Raw genomic sequence first — 23,868 nt, forward strand, 5'->3', positions numbered from 1 at the left:
CATGACACGGCCGGCGCCGCATAATCGGCGACACCCGCGCATGCATGGTTGCCGTCCTCTCCGAGTCCGCCACGCAAGAAGATGTCAGACGGATCTTGCGGGGCTGCGGAAGAAAGGAGGTTCTCCTTCAGAGAGGACGGCTCGACGATCGGTGGGCACCGATTGCGGACCAGACCCTATTTGAGGCACCCCCACCCGGTGCAGGATCCCCACCCCGCAGGCCGCCCCCCCAGCGTTGTTCCCGCAGGCAGCGACCAGGTGTGGACGGCGCCGGGGGGAACCCACCGTTTTGGCCTGGCCGCTCGGCCCATCCGGGCCTGAGAATAGCAGGGGTGCAGGAGAATCACCATTTTGGGTGTCTCGGGTGATTCTCCGGCCTGCGCAGCGCGGAACCCGACGGGGCCGTTCTCGCCGCTTGGGAGAATCGCGGGAGGGCGTCGGACCGGCGTCGCGGGAAATTTTGGCGACCCAGGCGATTCTCCCAACCGGCGCGGGAGCGGAGAATCCCGCCCTCTGTTTCCTATTACTCAGCCAATTGTTTATCCATGTTGCTACTGCCCCTTTTTTATTCCATTAGCTATAACTGCTCACAAGTCTGTTGTGAGGCACTGTATCGAATGCCTTCTGAAAGTTCATGTACACCAGATCAACAGCATTACCCTCATTGACGCTTTTTGTTATCTCCTCAAAAAACTCCAAGCTACTTGAACACTATCCATGCTGGCTCTTCTTAATCAACTCCCATTTTTCCATGTTACTATTAATTCTATCCCAAATAATCATTTCTATTTCCCAAGCAGCAAATTGTACACACAACTTCACTTTGAGTACTGCATGAGATTACTAGTAGCTGTGAAATAGGTCATCCATTTATCAGGTGATCTCCCCCCCCCCCCCCCCCAGTACCACAGTACAGTAAATGACCTCAACCTCTACACAGCACCCGTGGTACAGCTGGGAGAATCTGTACTTCCATCGTATGATTCACCAAGACAGCTGCAGTATATTTTATCTCCATAAAGGCCAATTTTCTGATAAAAGTTAGTCGTGTAGTTGTGGGATTTTGAATACCAGTACATACCATGAAATGTGTTCACATCTGTAAGTGTTTTCCCACGTGTCTGAGCCCTTGTCTATGCAATATTACTATATTATTTTTAAGAATTATGAATGTAAAAGCAGGGCACTTATATTGCAAAAACCAATGAAATGATGTGTTAATCTAGACGTGATTTGATTCTCAATCATTTAGAAAATAATATGTGACGGGAGAATTTTACACTCCACAGAATTTTGAGAGACCATGGCCTGATCAACCTCAGAAAATTTCAGAGTAAGTATTAACAATACCAAAGAAAGGCAAGTTTATATTGTTACAGGTCTTTTGGGGAGTTGTGTGTCATGCAGAACTGTACCTTTTCAAAGGTTTCCTCCTTTTGGCGGAAAAGTATACATATTAATTACAGATGCCTACACTGTTAGTTCAGAAGCACATCACATATCAATGATTCACTTGCTGCTTATAAGTGTTGGTCTCTAGTATGTTGTGATGTATTTAGGCTTTAGGTTTTTGAGCCCCAATTGTGAATGCAGTTCCTACACAATGTACTTTGTAATGTGCTGCTTTATTCATTCGACTTAAAGGAATTACCCAAGCATATTGTGCAGGAAATTATTGTGCAAATTGGGTCTGTACTAAAGTTGTCAAAATGTATTGCAGCCTAATCCTTTTATGCTGATAATTCCCTTAGTCATTGTGCTGGCAAGGAGGCCTTTAGCTGTAGACAGTTGTTGTCGAAGGCCATTCAAATGACGTTGAAATAAGCTAGATACTAGCCTACTTTATTTTCTCTCATCAAGGAAAATTGGAGAAAAGGATGATGTATTAATTTAAGTAACTTAGTGCTTTAATATTCAATTTCAGTATCACCTGATCGATTCAGCATTTACAGTTTTAATGCAGCTTAATGAAAATGAATATATTCTGATCTTCCATGAAGAAACTAATCTTTTAATGTTTTTGTTGGATGGGGTGAGAGAAATCCTGTTGAGAGGGGGAGGATGAGATCCAGTTGGAAGTCGAGGGAAAGGATGAGAGCCAGTTGACGGGCGTGAAGATGAAAACCATTGTTGGGAAAAAATAGTGATGTTGAAGGGGTGGAGCGAGAGCGACACCCTTTTGTGGGTGGATTTGTAAGTGCACCCTAATGACCTTTGTCTGCCCGTGCCTGACATCCGCACCAACCTTTTGTTAAAAGCTGGCAGCCGTATTACTGTTTGCCCTAGCCTTTTAATAAAAGATTAATTTGAATAAATCAGCAAAGGGACATCTGTAACAAGTTTTGAGGGGTTACCGTATGGATGATTCGATGTGGCAGAAATAAAAATTAAGACCGACATATTCCAATAGCAAGGTCTCTTAGTGGTGCAGCAAGAGAAAGAAAGGAAAGAAAAACAAACGTTGAAATAAATTGTGAGAGAAGATAAATGAGAATGGTGCATCAGGAGAAATGCGTTTTTTTAAAAATTGCCCTTGACCTGTCTGCCATATGACATGAGGTGCTTTTTGGGGGGGGGGGGGGGGCAAACAATTTCACTTAGCAATGGTTCATTTATCAGGAATTTATTTGTCACATTTTCTTAATTAACTGAACTGATTGAAACACGTGGAATGCTCATGAATGCCAGGAGTCTGTATCCAGGAAAAGCACGATTGGATTGTCTGGAAATAATTAATGCATGGCAGCTTACTAAAGCATTTGGGCATTATCATGACATTTAACCTGGGAGGAATTACAGTTGCACCCTAAAACAATTGAGGAAAATGCATTCAAAAATGTCCTGTTTTATAATTGCAGTTCTTGAAAGACGATATCCTAAAGAAGTTCAGGAACTCTATGAAGCTATGAGACACTTTGCAAGACTACTAGGACCTCCAGAGCATGATAAATTTATTGAAAGTCATACACGTATGCAGCATTCATATTTTTTCCCTTTTTTTGCAGTGGTTGTAAAAGATTATTTGACAGGCTAAAATATGAATTATTTAATTCCTTAAAATTGTGATTTTATTCTCCTTAAATTAATGTTTTTGTTGACCATCTTGAATATCTGTTAAAAATAAAATTGTGATCTCTAGCTTTCAAAATGCCTCAACATGCACATCAATGGTTTTGTTATTTGAAGATCAAAATTGGAGAATTTCAGCACTTTTTCTGAATTATATTTAGGTCTCGAATCCTTAAATATCAAGCATGGGGGTAGAGGGTACAGTTGCACAAATTCAGTTAAAAATTATCTTTCTGACCATACCCATTTTCATAGTGGATTTTGAACTTCGGAAGGAAATCAAACGGTTGCAAGAATACAGGCAGGCAGGAATCTTCACTTTCCGTGGTGAGTTTGCGAATGCTATTTAATATGTATGGTTTCTCATAAGCTTGTAAATGTCAGTGTGACAGGCCAGGCAAGTGTAATTGATATCGAGAGCGAGATACTGTATTATAAATATGAATGCTAAAGCATCTGAGCCAATTAATGTACCATCAAATAATCTTTGTGTGCATGTGCTCTTGTGTGTTTGTTGTACATATGTGTCGATTAATGTTTTGCAGTGAAGTTTCGTTCTGAATGACAACATTTTCAAAATAACTAGATGAGAAAAGTAGAAAGTCAGATACATGTATATTTGATTCAAACAGACTTTTATCAGGGTGTTAGTACTTTCCGATTGTTACTATATGTAGCCATTCTTCTGGGAACTAAGTTTTTATGAGCAACCTTTTTGTTCCCATATTTACTTCCATCCAGTTCCAACAGGACTATAGTATCTTTATTCAGAGCTATGTGGAGGTTTATTCTGTGGCCATCAGCTCATCTGTCCATCCAAATTACCATAACACTTCATTAACCTCCTTGACTTATCATTTCCTCTATTAAATATGTTGTGTAGCATCAGAATCTAAAAAGATTTCCTCTCCTTTGAGGTTTCTTGTGATCTGAGCAGAGGCAATGTACGTTCTACTCATGCATCCCTTAGTTGAAGGGTCAGTCACGAGATACAAGTTCAAGGTGAAGGGCAGGGGTTTTAGGGGAATGTGAGGTAAAACCTTTTTGCCCAAAGTGTGGTGACGGTCTGGAATGCAGTGCCTGGAAGGGACTTTAAAAATTCTTTAAAAAGTACCTGGGTGAGCAATTGGCACATCATAACGGATGCACAGTGGTTAGCACTGCTGCATCAAAGCTCTAGGGACCCGGGTTCAATTCCAGCCTCGGGTGACTGTGTGGTTTTCACTTTCTCCCCTTGTCTGCATGGGTTTCCTCCGGGTGCTCCGGTTTCCTCCCATAGTCCAAAGATGTGCAGGTTAGGTGGATTGGCCAATGCTAAATTGACCCTTATTGTCCAAAAGATTAGGTGGGGTTACTGAGTTACGGGATAGGGTGAACGCATGAACTTAGTGGGGTGCTCTTTCCAGGGGCCGGTGCAGACTTGATGGGCCGAATGGCCTCCTTCTGCAGTGCAAGGATTCTATCCTTGATTACATCACTAATAGATTTTAGTTTCACAATCCAATTTGCATATTAATTGATTAGCTGGTGAAAAAGTAAAATATACTTTGTTTTCTTTTGGTAATTTAGCGCAACATAATTCAAGCAACTGTGCTCAATGATCAATTAGTACATTTATTGTTAAATTAAACATGGCATGTAGTTTAATGGAAAACAATTAAATTGTTTACTAACTTGAATTTATTGCATTTTTTCGTATGGTGCATTTTTACTAACTATATTTTCTCTTGTATCCCATACTTTTATTCTTTAATCCAATCCTCACCACATTCTCAATTATTGGTACCTTGTGTATTAGAATGGGGTGAAGTGTAATTCAGAAACTTATTTTGTCCCTACTCTTCCCGTTGCCTTCTCCCTCCTTATTGCCTTGCTTGATAACCAACTACCATTGTGTTACAACCGGCCTCCAAGGTTAAGTTCCCTGAATTTGTCATTCTGTGTGAGGAGGAATGAACTGGCTCCCTTTCTTTATTCCACCCTCTTGTTGGTTGCTACAAGATTAATGAAAAAAGGATCCTTTCCCTTGCAGTTTCCTTTTCCAGCACAACATTTTTATGTTTTAAAAGGAGCCAATTTAACTAGGCTCTCTTGAATTAAAGAGTGAGTGAGTTTATTACCTCCTTAAATGCGCTAAAAATAATCTGGCACATGCATTAACATTTACAGATTAGAAATGAGAACTGAGTCCAAAAGTAAGTTGTTTTTTTTAAATGAATCAGTCTTTAACTTTTCTGTGAAGAGTAGATGGTGGAACATTGCAGCCGTTGTGATTCATGTTTCCAGAAGCGCTAACTTAAGCAGGTGAATAGTCAGTTTCGAGATTCCAGTCTTCTGGTTGGCTGAGAAGGTGCCCTGATTCCTTTTCAGCTGTGGCTTTCCTACTTCAGCAATCACAAAGTTACCTGCAAAATATTTGCAGGCACTCGCTGCTGCCTTTCCTCTTGTGTCACATGCCGACACATCCAGCACGGATTGACCCTGACCAAGCATTTCAGCTGGTTTTTATCCCACTCTTTTTTGTATATTCCTGGAAGGCAAACATCCACAAAACTGATCTGGGACATTGCTCACAGGATATCATTCCTGCTGAGATGATAATCAACTCCCATTATCTCCACATGAACTTGCAGTTAGTGTCTGTATGGCTTTCATACTTTTGATGTATCCTTGTCTGGAAACAAGATTTGATTCCATTGTCTCTCTTAGTGTCATCCACCAACAATTCAGCCAGTGACTGAAGTCACATCTTCAGACATCATTGGCTTTGAGTGTCCACTGTTAAAACCACAGGTCTTATTTAAGAGTTCAGTACGCCCTTGCGTAATTCAGGGCTTTCTCTATCATCATGACAATTGAGATTTTCTGCTTTATCGGGATGGGTATTAACATACAGAATCAGGGGGATTAGGGTTGAGTAAAAGTTTTAATGATCTCACCCTGACTCCAACCCACTCATTTCTGGGTTTATGGGTGGGTTAGCAATTTAAATATTTTAAGAGTCGAAGCATCGGACCTACCTGTTATGTAGGCTGCTTCAGAATGTTCCCCTCGCAACTAGGAAGTCAAACCCGTGAATCAGGCTGGTGCCAGAAGGGAAATTTGTTGAGGACAAATTATCCATACTGTGGAGTTAGGACTTAGGATGTGAAGAAACTCTGACTTGAAGGTTTGCTATCCAAAATTCCACACCCAGATCCCGTCCTAGACTATGGAATCTACTCTGTCAATATGCAGGCTTGAGTATCAGTCTGTAGGGAATGCACAAGGAAGTGCAAGTTTTGGAAAAACTGCAGGATGTAGATAAAGATTTGAAAAGAAAACTGGATGGACAATTGGGGGAAATAAACATTTATGGGCAAAGTGGGAAGATATGGAACTGAGTGGAATGTTTTACTGAGAGCTGACATGGATTTAATCGGCGGAATAACCTCCTGTGCCATTTGGCTATTTTATCTTGCTGTTTAATAATTATTTGTGTCCTCTAGCTATACAATCTGAAAATGACTCGGTGAAATAGTGTGGAACAGTTTTCGTGATTTGAATTTAATATAAATGTTAACTTATTTAGATCTAGGTGTTTAATGTGTTGTAAAGAAATAGTTTGTATTTTCTGAAACTACTTTTTAGCTAGTTCTCCAAATTGGATTTCTTGACAGTTGTCTCTAACTGTATCTACTACTGCTACTACTATGTCATGTTAGAGCCACTGAAAAGAAGTGTTAGTGGAGAATTGCTCAAATATTTTTGTTTCTAGAATGTTCCGTTTGCCTGCATTTTAATTTTCACATGCTGCATCTTCATGTTTAGGTGCCAAAGTATATGACTGCTTGAAGGTGCATCGTGAGGAGGAACGTCTAAAACGCAGCATGCTCACCGATGTTCTCCAGTGTCTCCAGGACTCCAACGCCTGCCAGCAGTGGTTACACAAGCAAGCAGCAATGTGAGTTTGCTTGGATGAAAGAGACCAGAATCTTGTTAGCCCATGTGATTTAATTATTTATTACAGTTTCACAGTTTGATCTTTTTTTCTCTTGACGGGCGATTTCAAGATGACAATATTGGGTCCTAATAAATCCAGCAAAGATCATTTTGAGGGTAGTTACAAGATTCTGACTTCCTGTGTATCCATAATGTGATAGAAAACACTCTGAAATGGTTCCTGTTGCACAGTCCTGTAACGTGGGACCCTCTTTTGTGCATGAAAATCGTAATGGGAAAGGGATTGCAATTACCTATGTTATTCCCATTTATTTTATAATTTACGTGATGTGGGCATCTCTGGCTAAGCCAGCATTTATTTTCCATCCCTAGTTAACCTTAAGAAGCTAGAGGTGTTAAGATACTGGACAACAATTGTTAGGATGCCGAACAAGAACTCCAAACTTTTTTTAAACATTTTAAAACTGGGAGGGAAAGGATGCTTCACCTTAGGAGTGATGACTCTGACCAAGAAGTATCTTTTATGTTAAAACAAACTTTAATTTAAACACAGGATTAACCACATTAACATCGAAGAAACAGTTCTTAAACACAAGGAAATACTTAAACTTGCTACTATTAAGCAATCCAATTCAGTTCAAATTCCACTTATAAATAAAGTTAAGTTAACAAACAGGTTACTTGGTTAGTTATGTAAAGACCTTTGGAGAGAAGGACCCTTTCATGAGCAGATTCAGTACACTTACACTGAACCTAGCAGCATTTGGCAAAACTGCTGTTCAACTTTAAATCCTTCTGTCTTGTCAGACTCAAATCCTGTGGCAAACTGCAAAACTACAGACAGACCTGGCTCTTCCCATAATTACATCATCTCTATCCCACTAAGATGTTACATGACCTGCTTAGTTAGGACTAAATACAACCCCTGATAAATTATCTACTCTGCAGGGAATCTCCAGCAATCATCACAATGGTCCAGTAACCCTCTATATATAAACAAGTAAATGATTAGAATCAATCTTGACCTCACTTTTTACTTCTCAGCTTTGATAGACACACTCTGCACACCTTAACTTTGATTCTTTAATAATATTACTGCAACAAATATACACTGTAACCCAGGCTTTTAATAGCATTGCTGCCACGAATATAATATAACAACAATTTCTGCATTCATCACAGTGGTGAGCTGCCTTGAACCGCTGTAATCCCTGAGGTGTCGATACACCCACAGTGCTGTTAGTGAGGAAATTCTAGGATTTTGACCAGCAACTGAAGGAACAACAATAAGTTTCCAAGTTGAGTGACTTGGAGGGGATACTCCAGGTGCTGATGTATCTACTGGTTTTGCCCTTCTAGATGGTAGAGGTCGATGGTTTGGAAGATGCTGCCTAATGAACCTTGTTGAGTTCCTGTAGTACATCTTGTAGCTGATACACAGCTGCTGCCGTTTACCAGCAGTGCAGGGATTGAATGTTTGTGGAAGGTGTAGAAATAAAGCCCCTTTAATTGTAAATGGTGAACAGGCTTTGGGGAGTCAGGAGGTGAGTTATGCGCCTCAGGATTCCTAGCCTTTCACCTGCTCTTGTAGCCACAGTATTTATATGGCTAGTCCAATTCAGTTTCTGGTCAATGGTAACCCCCAGGATGTTGATAATGGGGGGCTGAGCAATGGTAATGCCATTGAATGTTAAGGGGCGACAGATACATCCACTCCTGTTGGAGATTAAATTTTAAAATGAAATGAAAATCGCTTATTGGCACAAGTAGGCTTCAAATGAAGTTACTGTGAAAAGCCCCTAGTCGCCACATTCCGGCACCTGTTTGGGGAGGCTGGTACGGGAATTGAACCAAGCTGCTGGCCTGCCTGGGTCTGCTTTAAAAGCCAACTATTTAGCCCTGTGCTAAACCAGAGATGATCATTGCCTGGCACTTGTGTGGCAAAAATGTTACTTTCTACTTGTCAGCCCAAGCCTGGATATGTTCCAGGTCATGTTGCATTTGGACATGGACTGCTTCAGTGTTGGACGAGTAATCCGGTATCACAGGATCACAATATTAATCCCAATCCTTTGCGACCAAATTCAACATATGAATTGCAATTCACAAGTTGGACTACTTCAAATTTATTTTTTAAAATTATGATTTATTTGTCAGCAGAAGATTGATGCTTGTGAATCAGCCAATTCCTTCCACCAACACTCTGCATTTACTGATTGCGACCAAATGCTTCAAGCTCCAATCTGATTCAATCTCCAGTGAAAAAATGTACTTGTCATTAAACCTGGCACTATTAATTTTCTGCACTTTCCAAGTCACTCATCTTGAATTCTGTGCAGCTATGCCCTGAAAAGAATCAGCTTTGGCACAGATGCTGTGCTTTGAACAGAATTTGTCCAGGGCGGCATATGGAACTCAAACGTAACTTGTAAATAAAACACTCATACCTAAACTAATAAACACAGAAAAATGCACACCTTGATCTGATGTATGAGATTTCTTCCCACTGAAATGTCATTGACCCCCTTCTATCACCTTCGGACTCTATAACCATGTAACGTTCTAGCTGCATTGAAGATCATGTATTTTGTGTAACATCAGCAAGAAGGCTGTGACTTTGAAGAATATAAAGGGAACTTCAGCAATGAGTTACATATATTAACAGAATCCATTCTGCAAATGTTACAAAGAAAAAGATTTTCTCTGAGGTATTATAGAGATCCTGTAGCTCAAATGTCATAAATTATTTCCATGGGTATTGGGGGGTGGGAATGTTCCAGAACTCTTAACATGCACGCAACCCATGGCACATACAAACCAATTGCTTTAGCTGAGACAGTCAAAGTTCATTACATGTATCTCTGTATAGAGTCTATTATTACTCTTTCTGTCTAACCTGATATCGATAACTACAGGTGGAAGAAAAGAGAGGGACAGTTTCATAAGAGTCATTATCATAGAATTTACAGTGCAGAAGGAGGCCATTCGGTCCATCAAGTCTGCACCGGCTCTTGGAAAGAGCACCCTACCCACTGTCAACACCTCCACCCTATCCCCCATCTCCACCCTATCCCCATAACCCAGTAACTCCACCCAACACTAAGGGCAATTTTGGACACTAAGGGCGATTTATCATGGCCAATCCTAACCTGCACATCTTTGGACTGTGGGAGGAAACCGGAGCACCCGGAGGAAACCCACGCACACACGGGGAGGATGTGCAGCCTCGGCACAGACAGTGACCCAACCATTACACCACAGAAGGAGGAGATTTGGTCCAGAGTCTATGCTGACTCTCTGTAGAAAAATCCAGTCAGTTCAGCTCCTCCAGCTCTATTGCTGTAGCCCTGGAAGTTGATTTCTCTCGAGCATTATTCAATTTCTTTTTGAAATAATTTGTCGCCTTTGCTTCAAACAGAGGTTCCAGGTCATTACCATTCACTGCATAAAAAAATTCTTCCTCATAACCCCTCTGTATCTCTTGCCCAAAACCTGTGCGCCCTAGTCCTTGTACCTTAGCTAATATGATCAGCTTTTCTTTGTCAGCCTTATTTAAACCTGTAATAATTTTGTACACCTCTCAAATTTCCACTCAACCCCCTTTGCTCTTAGGAGAGCTTCTCCAGGGACGGCATGTGGCGCAGTGGATAGCACTGGGACTGCGGCGCTGAGAACTTGGGTTCGAATCCCCAGCCCTGGGTCACTGGCCGTCTGGAGTTTGCACATTCTCCCCATGTCTGCATGGGTTTCACCCCCACATCCCAAAGATGTGCAGGATTGGCCATGCTAAATTGCCCCTTAATTGGAAAAAAAAATAATTGGGTACTCTAGATTTTACGAAAAGAAGAAAAAAAAGGAGAGCTTCTCCAGCCTAACCTAAATTCCTTCATCCTATGAACCAAATTCCCTCATCCTATGAACCATTCTAGTAAATCTCCTCTGCACCTGCAGACGCTTTAGAATTGTGCTATTAATTCTATTTTGCCTGTCCCCCGACCCTTCTGCCAAAAGGCATCACTTTCAGATTTCACTTTCAAAACCTTACGCATCCGAACATATTGTTTGTATTTGTTTAATTTCTTCATAGAGATTTTGGGAATTTATATGTAGAATCTTATCAAATGTTAAAAGAAGCTACATAGCTTTACTTGACTTGACGTTTTTCTTCGTAAAGTACATCACATAGTTTTAATTAACAATACTTCACTTATTAATAATTGAACAACATCAGAATTTCCATAAGTCATAACCAAGCTGTATGTGTCTATTGCTCATGCACTACCCGATTCCTACTTGCATGTATTTACTCAGCTTTGTAAACAGGGCTGGTGCTTTCTAAATGATGCTTACAGCTGAGAGAATATCTTTCGCTCTTGATGGTAGGGCATATTCCACATAAAAAACATGAATTTATTCTGTATAGTCCCAATTTTTTTTAAATTTTACAATACATCCATGTTAAAAAGACAGCTTCCTAATTTTCTAAGATTGTTTCCAAGTTTCAGAATATACTAATTTTCTTAATTTGTATTTCATTTCTAATTTCAGTGATTCAGGATTAAATCCATCCGCACTTGCCATTACGACAGCAGGTGAGTAGCTACTGATCATGACTGAGAAGTACAAAAGGTTCTCAAATTGATCACACACTAGAGTCACAGAGATGTTTATGGCACAGAACGGGGCCATTCAGCCCATCGAATCCATGCTGGTTTGCCGCATAGCAATCCTGTCACTACCCTGCCCAGTCCCGTAACCATGCAAGTTTATTTCCTTTTGAAATTGTTGATTATTTCCACATCCAGCACCCTCTTGGGCAGTGAGGCCAAGGCCATTACTACTTGCTGCATAAAAAGATCTTCATATTCCTCCTACATCTCTTGTCAAAAACATCCTTGTACCATCAGCTAATGGGAAGAATTTTTCCTTGTGTACCTTATCTAAGCCTGTCATAATCTTGTATACCTCTAGCAAATCTCCCCCTCAATTGCCCCATCCCTGGACCGTTCTGTTAAATCTTCTCTGTGCCCTCTCATGACTAAAATGTGGTGACCAAAACTGGATGCTGTACTCTAGTTGAGGCCTTACCAGAACATTCTATAGGTTCAGCATAACTTCCCTGCTATTGCACTAACTGCTTCTACTTGGGAAGGCCATAATCCCATGTGCTTTGCTAACCAGTCTCTCAATATGCCCTGCCATCTTCAAAGATTGATGCACATTCAACCTCAGGTCCCCACATTGCTCCACACACTTCAGAATTGTGCCTGTAAGTCTACATTGGCTGGTTTAGCACACTGGGCTAAATCGCTGGCTTTTAAAGCAGGCCAGCAGCATGGTTCAATTCCCGTACCAGCCTCCCCGAACAGGCGCCGGAATGTGGCGACTAGGGGCTTTTCACAGTAACTTCATTGAAGCCTACTTGTGACAAGCGATTTTCATTTCATTTCATTTTCATTCATTTTTCACATTGCCTCTTCCCATCCCTTCTGCCAAATTGCATCACCTCACACTTCACTGTATTAAATTCCATCTGCCATTTGTGTGCCCAATCTATTAGCTTATCTACGTCCTGTTGCTGGCAGACCATGTCATTTCCACTGTTTGCCAATCCCAAGTTTAGTATCATTGACAAGATTTTGAAATTTTACTCCGTATTCCAAGATCCAAGTTATTTATATACAGCAAAAGAAAAACGTGATCCTATAACTGATCATTGAGGAATTGTTATGGGTCTGGGTTTACAGAACCCCAAAGTGTTTCATGGAGTTCAGCCGACCCACAACTTTTAATAGATTGTAGTGTGGGAAGCACACGGCGTACTCTCCAGGTGTGATACAGCAATTATGGACAAATAGTTTTTAAAACAAAACAATGTTTAGTCTATGAACTCAATTTAACCTTTAAAAAACAAACATTGAATATTTTAACACTCATTACTTCAAAGATAGCCCCAAAGACTACAACACTAAATAATCCTTCAAACTGTTCCTTTAAACATCCAAAAGACTTCAAAACCTTCAAAAACAGACATGAGGTTACATTCAATATATTTATAGTCTTTGGATTTGCAGACATCAACAGACCAACTCTGTGTTTTCTTCCTGCAGCTCTCAGCAAGCTCTGTGTTTTCTTCCTGCAGCTCTCAGCAAAACACACAGACACTCCCAGCTTTCTCCTCAAACTGAAACCAAAAGCAGAAGTGAGCTCAGCACCCCCGCCCTCTGACATCACTTCAGTAATATGATCAGCTCCATTTCTTAAAGGTACATTGCTTAAACATCCATTTCTTAAAGGTACTCTCACATGACAGAACACCCCTATTTGCCACCCTCTATTCCAAAAAAAAACAATTATCTACCATGACCCGCTGCTTTCAATCATTAAGCCACTGACGCACAGTGACAGCGGTGTGTACCATATACAGCATGCACTGCAGCAATTCGCCAAGACTCCTCTTCTTCAAGCACCTCCCAAACTTACAACCTCCACCACTACCAAAAAGGACAAGGGTAGCAGATGCATGGGAACACCACCACCTGCAAGTTCCCCTCCAGGCCTCGCACCATCCTGACTTGGGACTGAATTGTTGTTCCTTCATTGTCGCTGGGTCAAGAAGGCAGCTCAGCACCACCATCTCGAGGGCAATTAAGGATGGACAATAAATGCTGGCCTAACCAGCGAAGCCCACATTCTGCAAAATAATAAAAAAGGCCAATTTTTATCTAATTGCACTGTTGCATAAGCCTCAGTTTTGTAACCTGCCTTTTTGCTACAAAATTTGACCTGCCCAATATATTAACGATTTTACTTCAGAATGAAGGAGTTCGGCCTTCAGAATGAACGACTTCATTTTCCCCATCTGGCTTATACATAATTGCAAGTACGTTCTTCTTGCATGGCATCAGGTACCTTGATCCAATGAATTTATTAGCACGGTTACGTCTTAATAGTTTCTCGCGTTCTGTACGAAATCAAACTGGCACACTTTGAATTTATTGAGAAAATACTGTGAATAAAAACTAATTTATTTCATTCATTCTACTTTCTCTTTTGGATTTTGAATTTGCAAGAATTCCATATTTGTAGTGGTTATATATTAGAAAATCATATTACTGGACAATCACATGTGAATTGCATCTTGATGTGTTTCTGCACCCTCTGTGCTGTGCATTCCTGTGCGACTTGTAGATTTTTAATAAAATTGCTACTATAAAACAATAATTTTTCTATCAATGTGACTTGTAGTGTTGATTTTAACATACCTACTATAGAGATTGGAAAAGCTCAGGCAGCACTGTCATTCCAGGAAAAAACAGATAATGGACTTTGAAACACCAAGCTCTGAATTATCTAGATCATTTTCCCCCTCTTCCCCAGTGAAATTTTTCCATTTTGTATGCAAGCTATACATAGTAAGTATAGCATCTTGATGTGTTGTTTACTTTGTCTTAATTTGTTTTACATTGAACTTTTCTGTGATGAGACTTATTTGTTACCAGTGTCTATGTTGAATCTTTTTGTACAAACAGGTTAATCAGCTTATCAAACTCCCTACCCCTTGTAACATCATTGTGAATGCAAAACTAATACAAAAGCAAAATATTGCAAATGCTGGAAATACTCAACCTGTCAAGCAGCATCTGTGGAGAGGGTTAATATTTCAGGTCATCGCCAACGGTATGAAAGTGATAAATCAATCGCAGCTTCCACATTCTTTTCAAAATTTCCATCAGTTGGCTCCATTTATTTTAAACTTGCAAGAAGAGGTTCAGCAATCTCCCTATTCCAGTCGGGAAATATGCTTGAAGGAAGTAAGTCAGAATTAGTGTTACAGTGTAATACTCCTATTTTCAATCCAGAATATCTTTGAACCCAGCTTCCCAGTGGGAATGCTGAATTTTCCAGTGATGCAATTTGTTTCGACTAATGTGTAATGTTTCACATTTGAGTTTTACACATTTAACAAGTGCCTTTGAGTAATTGTATTTGCTATCTAAACTATAATTTTTTTGCACCATTCTTTCCCCAGTGTTCTCCGCAACTTTAATGCGTTGTTCAGTCATTTAGAGTAAACGTTACAAGTGCCTGTCATTGCAGGATCCCACTCAGCATGTACCTAATTTCCCATCACATTCCACTCTGAATTCACCTCCCTCAAGAACTTCCTGCTAATTAACAAACTCCTGATCACAATTACCATGGATTCCTGTAATTTAAATTTACTTGGATATCTTTGAGGAACAAGGGAGGTTAAGTCTTCGGAATGTTTTATTAACAAAAGTTAATTAAAATCGTTGAGTCCACCCATATGCCATTATGCTTTTTTTAATGTTCTGTTAGAACGTTGTTTACTTACCAGCAGTGATTAGTTCAAAGTAATTCATTGTTGATGAAGCACTTTTGAGATAGAGATTATTTTAAATAATAGGGACACAACACACAGCAATTCATGAATTCTTCAGCAGGTGAGGCTTTGCAGCAGAAGTGAAAATACAAAATTATCCTTTCGTTGCACTGCTATTTAATGATTTTGTTTTCTTTTTCATTATGGATGGAGCAGGTAGAAGAAATGCACCCCCATTGAATCTCACGGGCCTTCCTGGAACAGAGAAGCTCAATGATAAGGAAAAAGAGGTATGAAACTGCCAACTTAATTAGGCTTCGGTCACTTCTGATTTCCACTGACTCCCTCTAGTACCAGTCAAAATGTTGCTAGTTAACCTTCCGTTGTTCAGTATCTTTAGCAATGTCCTTTCCATTTCGGCAGCAGCAAAAGCAAGCCTCAACACCATTTATAAAATAGAAAATGCTGGAAATACAATATTTAAAAGAACGATGGATGGAATGACCTTTATTGAATCCCTATAGTGCAGAAGGCAGACATTCGGCCCATTGAGTGTGTGCCGACCCTCCAAAAGAGCACCCTACCGTGACCCGTTCCCCTCGCCTTATTCCCGTAACCCCATCCAGCCTGCACATCCTTAGACATTAAGGGGCAATTGAACATGACAGTAACATTATGGTGGGGCAGGCAATAAACAAAGAAATAACTGATGCATGTAGAAATGGTACAGCAGTTATCATGGGGGATTTTAATCTACATGTCGATTGGTTTAACCAGGTCGGTCAAGGCAGCCTTGAGGAGGAGTTTATAGAATGTATCCGAGATAGTTTCCTGGAACAGTATGTAATGGAACCTATGAGGGAACGAGCGGTCCTAGATCTGGTCCTGTGTAATGAGACGGGATTGATTCAGGATCTCATAGTTAGGGATCCTCTCGGAAGGAGTGATCACAATATGGTGGAATTTAAAATACAGATGGAGGTGAGAAGGTAAAATCAAGCACTAGTGTTTTGTGCTTAAACAAAGGAGATTACAATGGGATGAGAGAAGAACTAGCTAAGGTAGACTGGGAGCAAAGATTTTATGGTAAAACAGTTGAGGACCAGTGGAGAACCTTTCAAGTGATTTTTCACAGTGCTCAGCAAAGGTTTATACCAACAAAAAGGAAGGACAAAAAGGGTAAAAAGGAAGGACAAAAAGGGTAAAAAGAAGGAAAATCGACCGTGGATATATAAGGAAATAAGGGAGAGTATCAAATTGAAGGAAAAAACATACAAAGTAGCAAAGATCAGTGGGAGACTAGAGGACTGGGAAATCTTTAGGGGGCAACAGAAAGCTACTAAAAAAGCTATAAAGAAGAGTAAGATAGATTATGAGAGTAAACTTGCTCAGAATATAAAAACAGATAGTAAAAGTTTCTACAAATATATAAAACAAAAAAGAGTGGCTAAGGTAAATATTGGTCCTTTAGAGGATGAGAAGGGAGATTTAATAATGGGAGATGAGGAAATGGCTGAGGAACTGAACAGGTTTTTTGGGTCGGTCTTCACAGTGGAAGACACAAATAACATGCCAGTGACTGATGGAAATGAGGCTATGAAAGGTGAGGACCTTGAGAGGATTGTTATCACCAAGGAGGTAGTGATGGGCAAGCTAATGGGGCTAAAGGTAGACAAGTCTCCTGGGCCTGATGGAATGCGTCCCAGAGTGCTAAAAAAGATGGCTAGGGAAATTGCAAATTCACTAGTGATAATTTACCAAAATTTACTAGACTCTGGGGTGGTCCCGGCAGATTGGAAATTAGCAAACGTGACACCACTGTTTAAAAAAAGGAGGTAGGCAGAAAGCGGGTAATTATAGGCCTACTTCGGTAGTCGGGAAGATGCTGGAATCTATCATCAAGGAAGAAATAGCGAGGCATCTGGATGGAAATTGTCCCATTGGGCAGACGCAGCATGGGTTCATAAAGGGCAGGTCGTGCCTAACTAATTTAGTGGAATTTTTTGAGGACATTAACAGTGCGGTAGATAACGGGGAGCCAATGGATGTGGTATATCTGGATTTCCAGAAAGCCTTTGACAAGGTGCCACACAAAAGGTTACTGCATAAGATAAAGATGCATGGCATTAAGGGGTAAGTAGTAGCATGGATAGAGGATTGGTTAATTAATAGAAAGCAAAGAGTGGGGATTAATGGGTGTTTCTCTGGTTGGCAACCAGTAGCTAGTGGTGTCCCTCAGGGATCAGTGTTGGGCCCACAACTGTTCACAATTTACATGGATGATTTGGAGTTGGGGACCAACTTGTGTCCAAGTTTGCAGACGACACTAAGATAAGTGTTAAAGCAAAAAGTGCAGAGGATACTGGAAGTCTGCAGAGGGATTTGGATAGGCTAAGTGAATGGACTAAGGTCTGGCAGATGGAATACAATGTTGACAAATGTGAGATTATCCATTTTGGTAGGAATAACAGCAAAAGGGATTATTATTTAAATGATAAAATATTAAAACATGCTGCTGTGCAGAGAGACCTGAGTGTGCTAGCGCATGAGTCGCAAAAAGTTGGTTTACAGGTGCAACAGGTGATTAAGAAGGCAATTTTGTCCTTCATTGCTAGAGGGATGGAGTTTAAGACTAGGGAGGTTATGCTGCAATTGTATACGGTGTTAGTGAGGCCACACCTGGAGTATTGTGTTCAGTTTTGGTCTCCTTACTTGAGAAAGGACGTACTGGCACTGGAGGGTGTGCAGAGGAGATTCACTAGGTTAATCCCAGAGCTGAAGGGGTTGGATTACGAGGAGAGGTTGAGTAGACTGGGACTGTACTCGTTGGAATTTAGAAGGATGAGAGGGGATCTTATAGAAACATATAAGATTATGAAGGGAATGGATAGGATAGATGCGGGCAGGTTGTTTCCACTGGCGGGTGAAAGCAGAACTAGGGGGCATAGCCTCAAAATAAGGGGAAGTAGATTTAGGACTGAGTTTAGGAGGAACTTCTTCACCCAAAAGGGTTGTGAATCTATGGAATTCCTTGCCCAGTGAAGCAGTAGAGGCTCCTTCATTAAATGTTTTTAAGATAAAGATAGATAGTTTTTTGAAGAATAAAGGGATTAAGGGTTATGGTGTTCGGGCCGGCAAGTGGAGCTGAGTCCACAAAAGATCAGCCATGATCTTATTGAATGGTGGAGCAGGCCCGAGGGGCCAGATGGCCTACCCCTGCTCCTAGTTCTTATGTTCTTATGTAACATGACAAATCTACCTAACCTGCAAATATTTGGATTGCGGGAGGAAACCCACATAGACACGGGGGACGTAAAAACGTCACATAGTCACCTCAGGCTGAAATCAAACCCAGGTTCCTGGTGCTATGAGGCAGCAGTGCTAACCATTGTGATGCAGAACTTTGAATGTGCTATAAATATTTTTGAATAATGTTCTTTGTGGATTCTTTCTACCCACCTATCTCATAGCTGTGCCAGATGGTACGATTGGTCCCTGGAGCATATTTGGAATACAAATCTGGTTTAATGAACGAGAGCAGCAGGTTAGGTGGCCTAAAGCTAGCCCAGGCAAGGACTCTCATTAAAATAGATGTGAACAAAACAAGGAAGATCTACGATTTCCTGATACAAGAAGGATATATCACTAAAGCATAAATGGGCAACCCAAAGCTGACATTTTGGAGTGCTGTCACTAAGCAACCTTGGAAAAACAACAGACTGTCACCTGGCAACCTCCAATTCCTTCTGTCACTGATGTACAGATTGAAGAAATAAATCATGTTTTTTTTAATTTTATTTATTCTCTTTTATTTGTAAAAGATTGGAATTGTTCATTGGCTGATTCTGGATCTTTTCTGTTTTTGTGACTAGTGTGAATTGAGTTTAATAAAACATACTTTTGATAATTGTTTATGTAAAGATGTATATTTAAACTTTTTATTATAAAATCTGATTACATTTTCTCGGCAGCGTTTCCAACTTTTTGCACATCAATTCTTGTATTCTGTGGCTATCTCACAAATGTGACTCAGGGTAAAATAAACTTGATATAAAATAAGTCCTTTCTTGAGCATTAACTCGTGACTGAACTTACATAATGGAGGTTTAGTGTTTCAAAACACTGATTAGAGTATACGTCTTTGACCAAAGTTTACATTTAGCAAGAAATGAAAGATATAAATTGGTCAGTACTGTGTTATAATAATTGCATTTAGTGCCAAACAGTAGCCAGTCATTGCTTTGTAGCTGCAATTTAGCACATTGGTTTGAGAGCACATGGTGCACCTCTCTCCCCAACATCATCATAAAGACCAGGTAAATGTGAAAATCTGAGGGTGACCTGTGCAAAATTAAGTAAATGATTTTAGCACTTTGGATTTCAGTGTATATAATTTAATGTATGATTAGTAAGTACATAACTGTTAGTTATTAATGCCTAATCCTGTGGGAAACCGACTGCAATTGCTTTTCTGATCATGAACACCAATTTCCCACCTACGACTCTTTTTAAGTTTTCATTATTTTCCTCAAACATCCTCCCTCCCCATCAAACCCAATCTGGGATGATATCCAGAAGCTTCAGAAATCTTCAGTGTCATGTACTGCAGAACAGCCTCACTTTGATTTGCTTCACTTACCAGCCTATCAATGTTGGGTACCCTTGCTATCTAAAAAAATATAAGTTACTGTGCCCTTAGCAAGGAATCATGTGCAACGTGAACCCAATATGGCACAAGGAAAATTAGAAGTATGAAATTTTCTTTTCGTAAATGCTGAACAATAGAATATTTTTACCCACGGTAGATATTTGGAACACTCAAAGAAGTAATTAATTTAGGATTCAGTTGGTATCTTTAAAAGAATCAAAACCGTGGAAAAAAAATGATTGAAGCTTTAATTGAGACTAATGCTTCTGGGTTTTTTTTCTTCTGGATCAGATAGGATGTGGTTCCATGAGATACGGCATTAATGTAAGGGCGGGAGGGAATTCAATAGTTGTTGAGACCGTCTGGACTTTGGGATGTTCTTGATTAATTGAGTGACCTTTCTCACTTCAGACTGCTCTTCTGGCCACTTCTAAATGCATGCAAGGCTGAATTAAGTGGTATTCCACAAATAGGATGAGGACCTTTCTCACCATTTGACTACTAATTCTGGAGAATTTTCCATACGTTGTGAAATTTCCTCTGATGGCACAACTGACTCACCTATTTTTTTCATTGAACAATATGGATTGCAGCAATATATAATGCAGCATCTTTGAGGCATATTAAATGCTCGTGGTTAATGCTCAGTTGCTTTTTCAGAAATCTTCAATTTTTTTCAACCCTTTGTCAAATATTCCTTCAATTTATATAAAAAGCCATATACGAATTAAGTAATATCTTGCCCTTTTATCTGCACACATGATTCATATGCGGCTTTATCAGTTGGAAAAGAATAGGGCAAGCAATTGTTGGCTAGAAACGCATACATTTTCTATTTCCATTTCTTCCTCTGCCACATCATGATCCATGTGAGAAATCATTGCGGGTTAGGAGTGATGGGAAGCAAACTTACTGGAAAATATTTTTCACAGTACCAACGCATGATAGAAATTGCAAGAGTGCACTTATATGGGTGGCACAGTGGTGTGCACTGCTGCCTTAGCACCAAGGTCCCAAGTTTGATCCTGGCTCTGGGTCACGGTCTGTATGGAGTTTGCACATTCTCCCCGTGTTTGCGTGGGTTTCGTCCCCACAACCCAAAGGCTGCAGAGTAGGTGGCTTGGCCATGCTAAATTGTCCATTAATTGGAAAAAATGAATTGAGTACTCAAAATTTTTTTTAAAACAGTGCACTTATATTCTTGCCAACAGGAAGGAAAGCAGCTGGCCCCTGCAAATTATTTTTGCCACATCTTGTTCCCATTCTGAGCAGCACGCAAATGAATTAAGAGGTGCCATCCAGGGGAATTCTACAAAAGTCTCAATTTTTGCAAAAGTGCTTGCATCTACATGCTGATTGGACCCCTCCTTTTGTATCAAAGTCTTCACACAGGAAGCTGCAGGGCGTTATGAGGAGAAATGTTGAGCCACTGACAGTCGTGGGTTGGTGCATGCTGAGGAAGGAACATACAGCAGACATCTTAAATCCCTGGACAATTGTCAGCAGCAATGCTTCTGCAAAATCCTGCAAGTCCAATGGCAGGACAGGTGTTCCAATATCAGTGTCCTCTCTCAGGCCTACATCCCCAGTATTGAGACACTGGTTACAGTTAATCAGCTAGCTACGTTGGGCGCCAAGCCAGCAAGTGGTTACCGGGAGGGCAGGGGAACCATTTCAGGAATGTTCTCAAACCCGCCCTGAAAAATGCAAATCCCCACCGAATATGTGGGAATCGCTCGCTCGAGACTGCTCGAATGGGAGAAGAAGCATCCATAAAGATGCCAACCATTTCAATCATCTCCGACAGGCCCAGCTGGGAGCCATGTATAAACAGTGAAAGGAGCATACCAAAATCTGAGTGTCCCACCCACATGCCTCATCAAACACCACCAGTGTCCTCCAGTGTGCAAATCCCAACATTGGACTATTTCGTCACCTCAGGACCCACAACCCCAGCGTGGAAGAAAATAATCCTAAAGGACTAAGAAGATGTGTAATGGAGGAATGCAACTACATTGCTGTAGTTTTGTACCCACATTGCAGATTGTGAACAAGTGCGTATTCCCTAAAGAGCTTTAAAATGCAAGCTGAAAACTAAAACACATCTCTGATTAAGAGAAAAACTTTACATATAGGATGCGTTGATATATTTTCACAAAATTCCGTTTGTCTCCATAAGAATGTGTTCTGTTCTTCTCATTGTTTTTGGACTGTTGAATAATTTATTCAGTTTGCAGAGGTTTTTTTTGTGAATGCAACTGTTTGTTCTAATCATCCGGATGCAACGTTAATTCTCCTAGTGCCACAAACCGCACGCAGATTTTGCAAAACCATTGATGACATTGAACAACCAGTTCCATTGATGAAGTAGTTTCAGTAGAAGGGTCCTGTCCACAATTAACATACAGAATAATCAGTAAATGGAAATCAAACATTTTCAAATGAAACAAGTATGAATTGATCTGAAGGTCACGTATCAGATTTTGAAAAGATTGACAGGCCAGTAATAGATGAGGTTTACAAGTGGCAATTGCAGTCTCTGCATTTTCTATGGACACAAGTCCTTGGTCAGTGCATTTATTTTTTATTTGTACATTTTTGTCATTGGTGAGGAAGGTTTGAATTCTGCAAAGCTCAGCGTTGACTAGCATGGCAGATCAGCAATAAGCATCCAAAAGGGCTGTGATCAACATCCAAGGGAAACCAGTTGCTTGCTCCATTTCAATGTAAGAATCAAAGATGTAGGAGGGATTATCCGCTCTTCACGCCAGCTGTAAATTCCAGCCCCCCGTCGGCAAGGGGAGCTGTCAACCGGAAATCCCGTTGACAACAGCGGGACCGGTCGACCTTTCTGGCGGGCCACCTCCCCTGCCAAAAAACACCCAGCGGGGTGGTCGGTAAATCCCGCCCTAATTGTGGAAGCCAAGTCTTGGTTCAAATGAAGCTACTACAAATTTTAAAGCAACCTACTGCAGGTGCTGGAAGTCTGCAATAAAAGCAGAAAATGCTGGAAATATGGACCGGGTCAGCAGCATCTGTGGAGTAAGGGACAGAGTTAACGGGTGCAATTCAACCCTAAAATTTCTAAGAGTCATTTTGGGTGAGTTTGACATGTTTCTCGTTGGCTTTTTGGGTGAGATCCACACCACAATTCAACCACATTTATCTGGGCCTTGGGGAGTTTTGCCCCGGTCAAGCCCACACTTAGAAATTCAGCATTGGGGAGCTGAATTTGCCAGCAAGATTGGCTCCTCAGAGATCGGGCCACCATTTTAAAAGGGTACCCCGATCTCTAAGTGAGCTTGAGGGTCCCCTACCCACGGGCAATCTCACTCCCTGCACACATGGGCATACCCCACACCACCCCAGGTGAGGACACCCTGCTATGGGGTCGCTAAGGGCTCCCTCTTTTCAGGTCACCCCAACCACTTTTCGACCCCTCCCCCTTACAGGACTCCCACCCTTAACCCCCCCCCAACCTTTTTGAGGCCCCTTCATACCTGCCCTTCTTTCCCCTCTCCCCCCCCCCCCCCCCCCCCCACCTTTCATACCGTCACATCCCTCTTTTCATGGTCATGGCCGTTTTCATGGTCATGGCCGTCCTCAGGCCCTGACCCTTGGCAGTGCCCGGGTGCCAGAGGGCGAGCGAGGTAACCGCCCTGCCCTGTCCCCAACCACCCATGTGTCTCCAAGGCCTGGGAGACACCCCATGTGCCTTTAGACTTGATCCACATTTGTATGGTAAACGGCACCTTGTCCAGGCCTCGCTGGGGAGGCCGTTAGTTCCTGGACCCCGGGAGAATCCAGCACAGACATACGGCAGTGGGAGCGAGATCCAGATTGTGACATATCGCGAGGTTCG

The 23,868-nt window shown here is 41.1% G+C and overlaps 1 protein-coding gene across 7 annotated transcripts in view; it reads left to right on the top strand.

Moving 5' to 3' along the window:
• tada2a (transcriptional adaptor 2A) overlaps positions 1-19,417 on the top strand; it is a 44,555-nt gene extending 25,138 nt beyond the window's left edge. The window contains exons 9-16 of one of the 7 annotated variants that reach the window (XR_011933696.1): positions 1,290-1,333; positions 2,859-2,969; positions 3,325-3,396; positions 6,880-7,012; positions 11,560-11,603; positions 13,154-13,276; positions 15,565-15,648; positions 18,829-18,846. Coding sequence is in view for 6 of the 7 variants with exons in the window: in XM_072469661.1 (XP_072325762.1) it covers positions 1,290-1,333; positions 2,859-2,969; positions 3,325-3,396; positions 6,880-7,012; positions 11,560-11,602; positions 15,565-15,648; positions 18,829-19,014 (673 nt within the window). In the remaining variant the exon portion in view is untranslated. The other 6 variants (XM_072469662.1, XM_072469661.1, XM_072469665.1 and 3 more) reach the window with 6 other exon arrangements.
• The last annotated feature ends 4,451 nt before the right edge of the window (positions 19,418-23,868 follow it).

The sequence above is a fragment of the Scyliorhinus torazame genome, chromosome 12, assembly GCF_047496885.1.
Source record: "Scyliorhinus torazame isolate Kashiwa2021f chromosome 12, sScyTor2.1, whole genome shotgun sequence".
NCBI classification, from domain to species: Eukaryota; Metazoa; Chordata; class Chondrichthyes; order Carcharhiniformes; family Scyliorhinidae; genus Scyliorhinus; species Scyliorhinus torazame.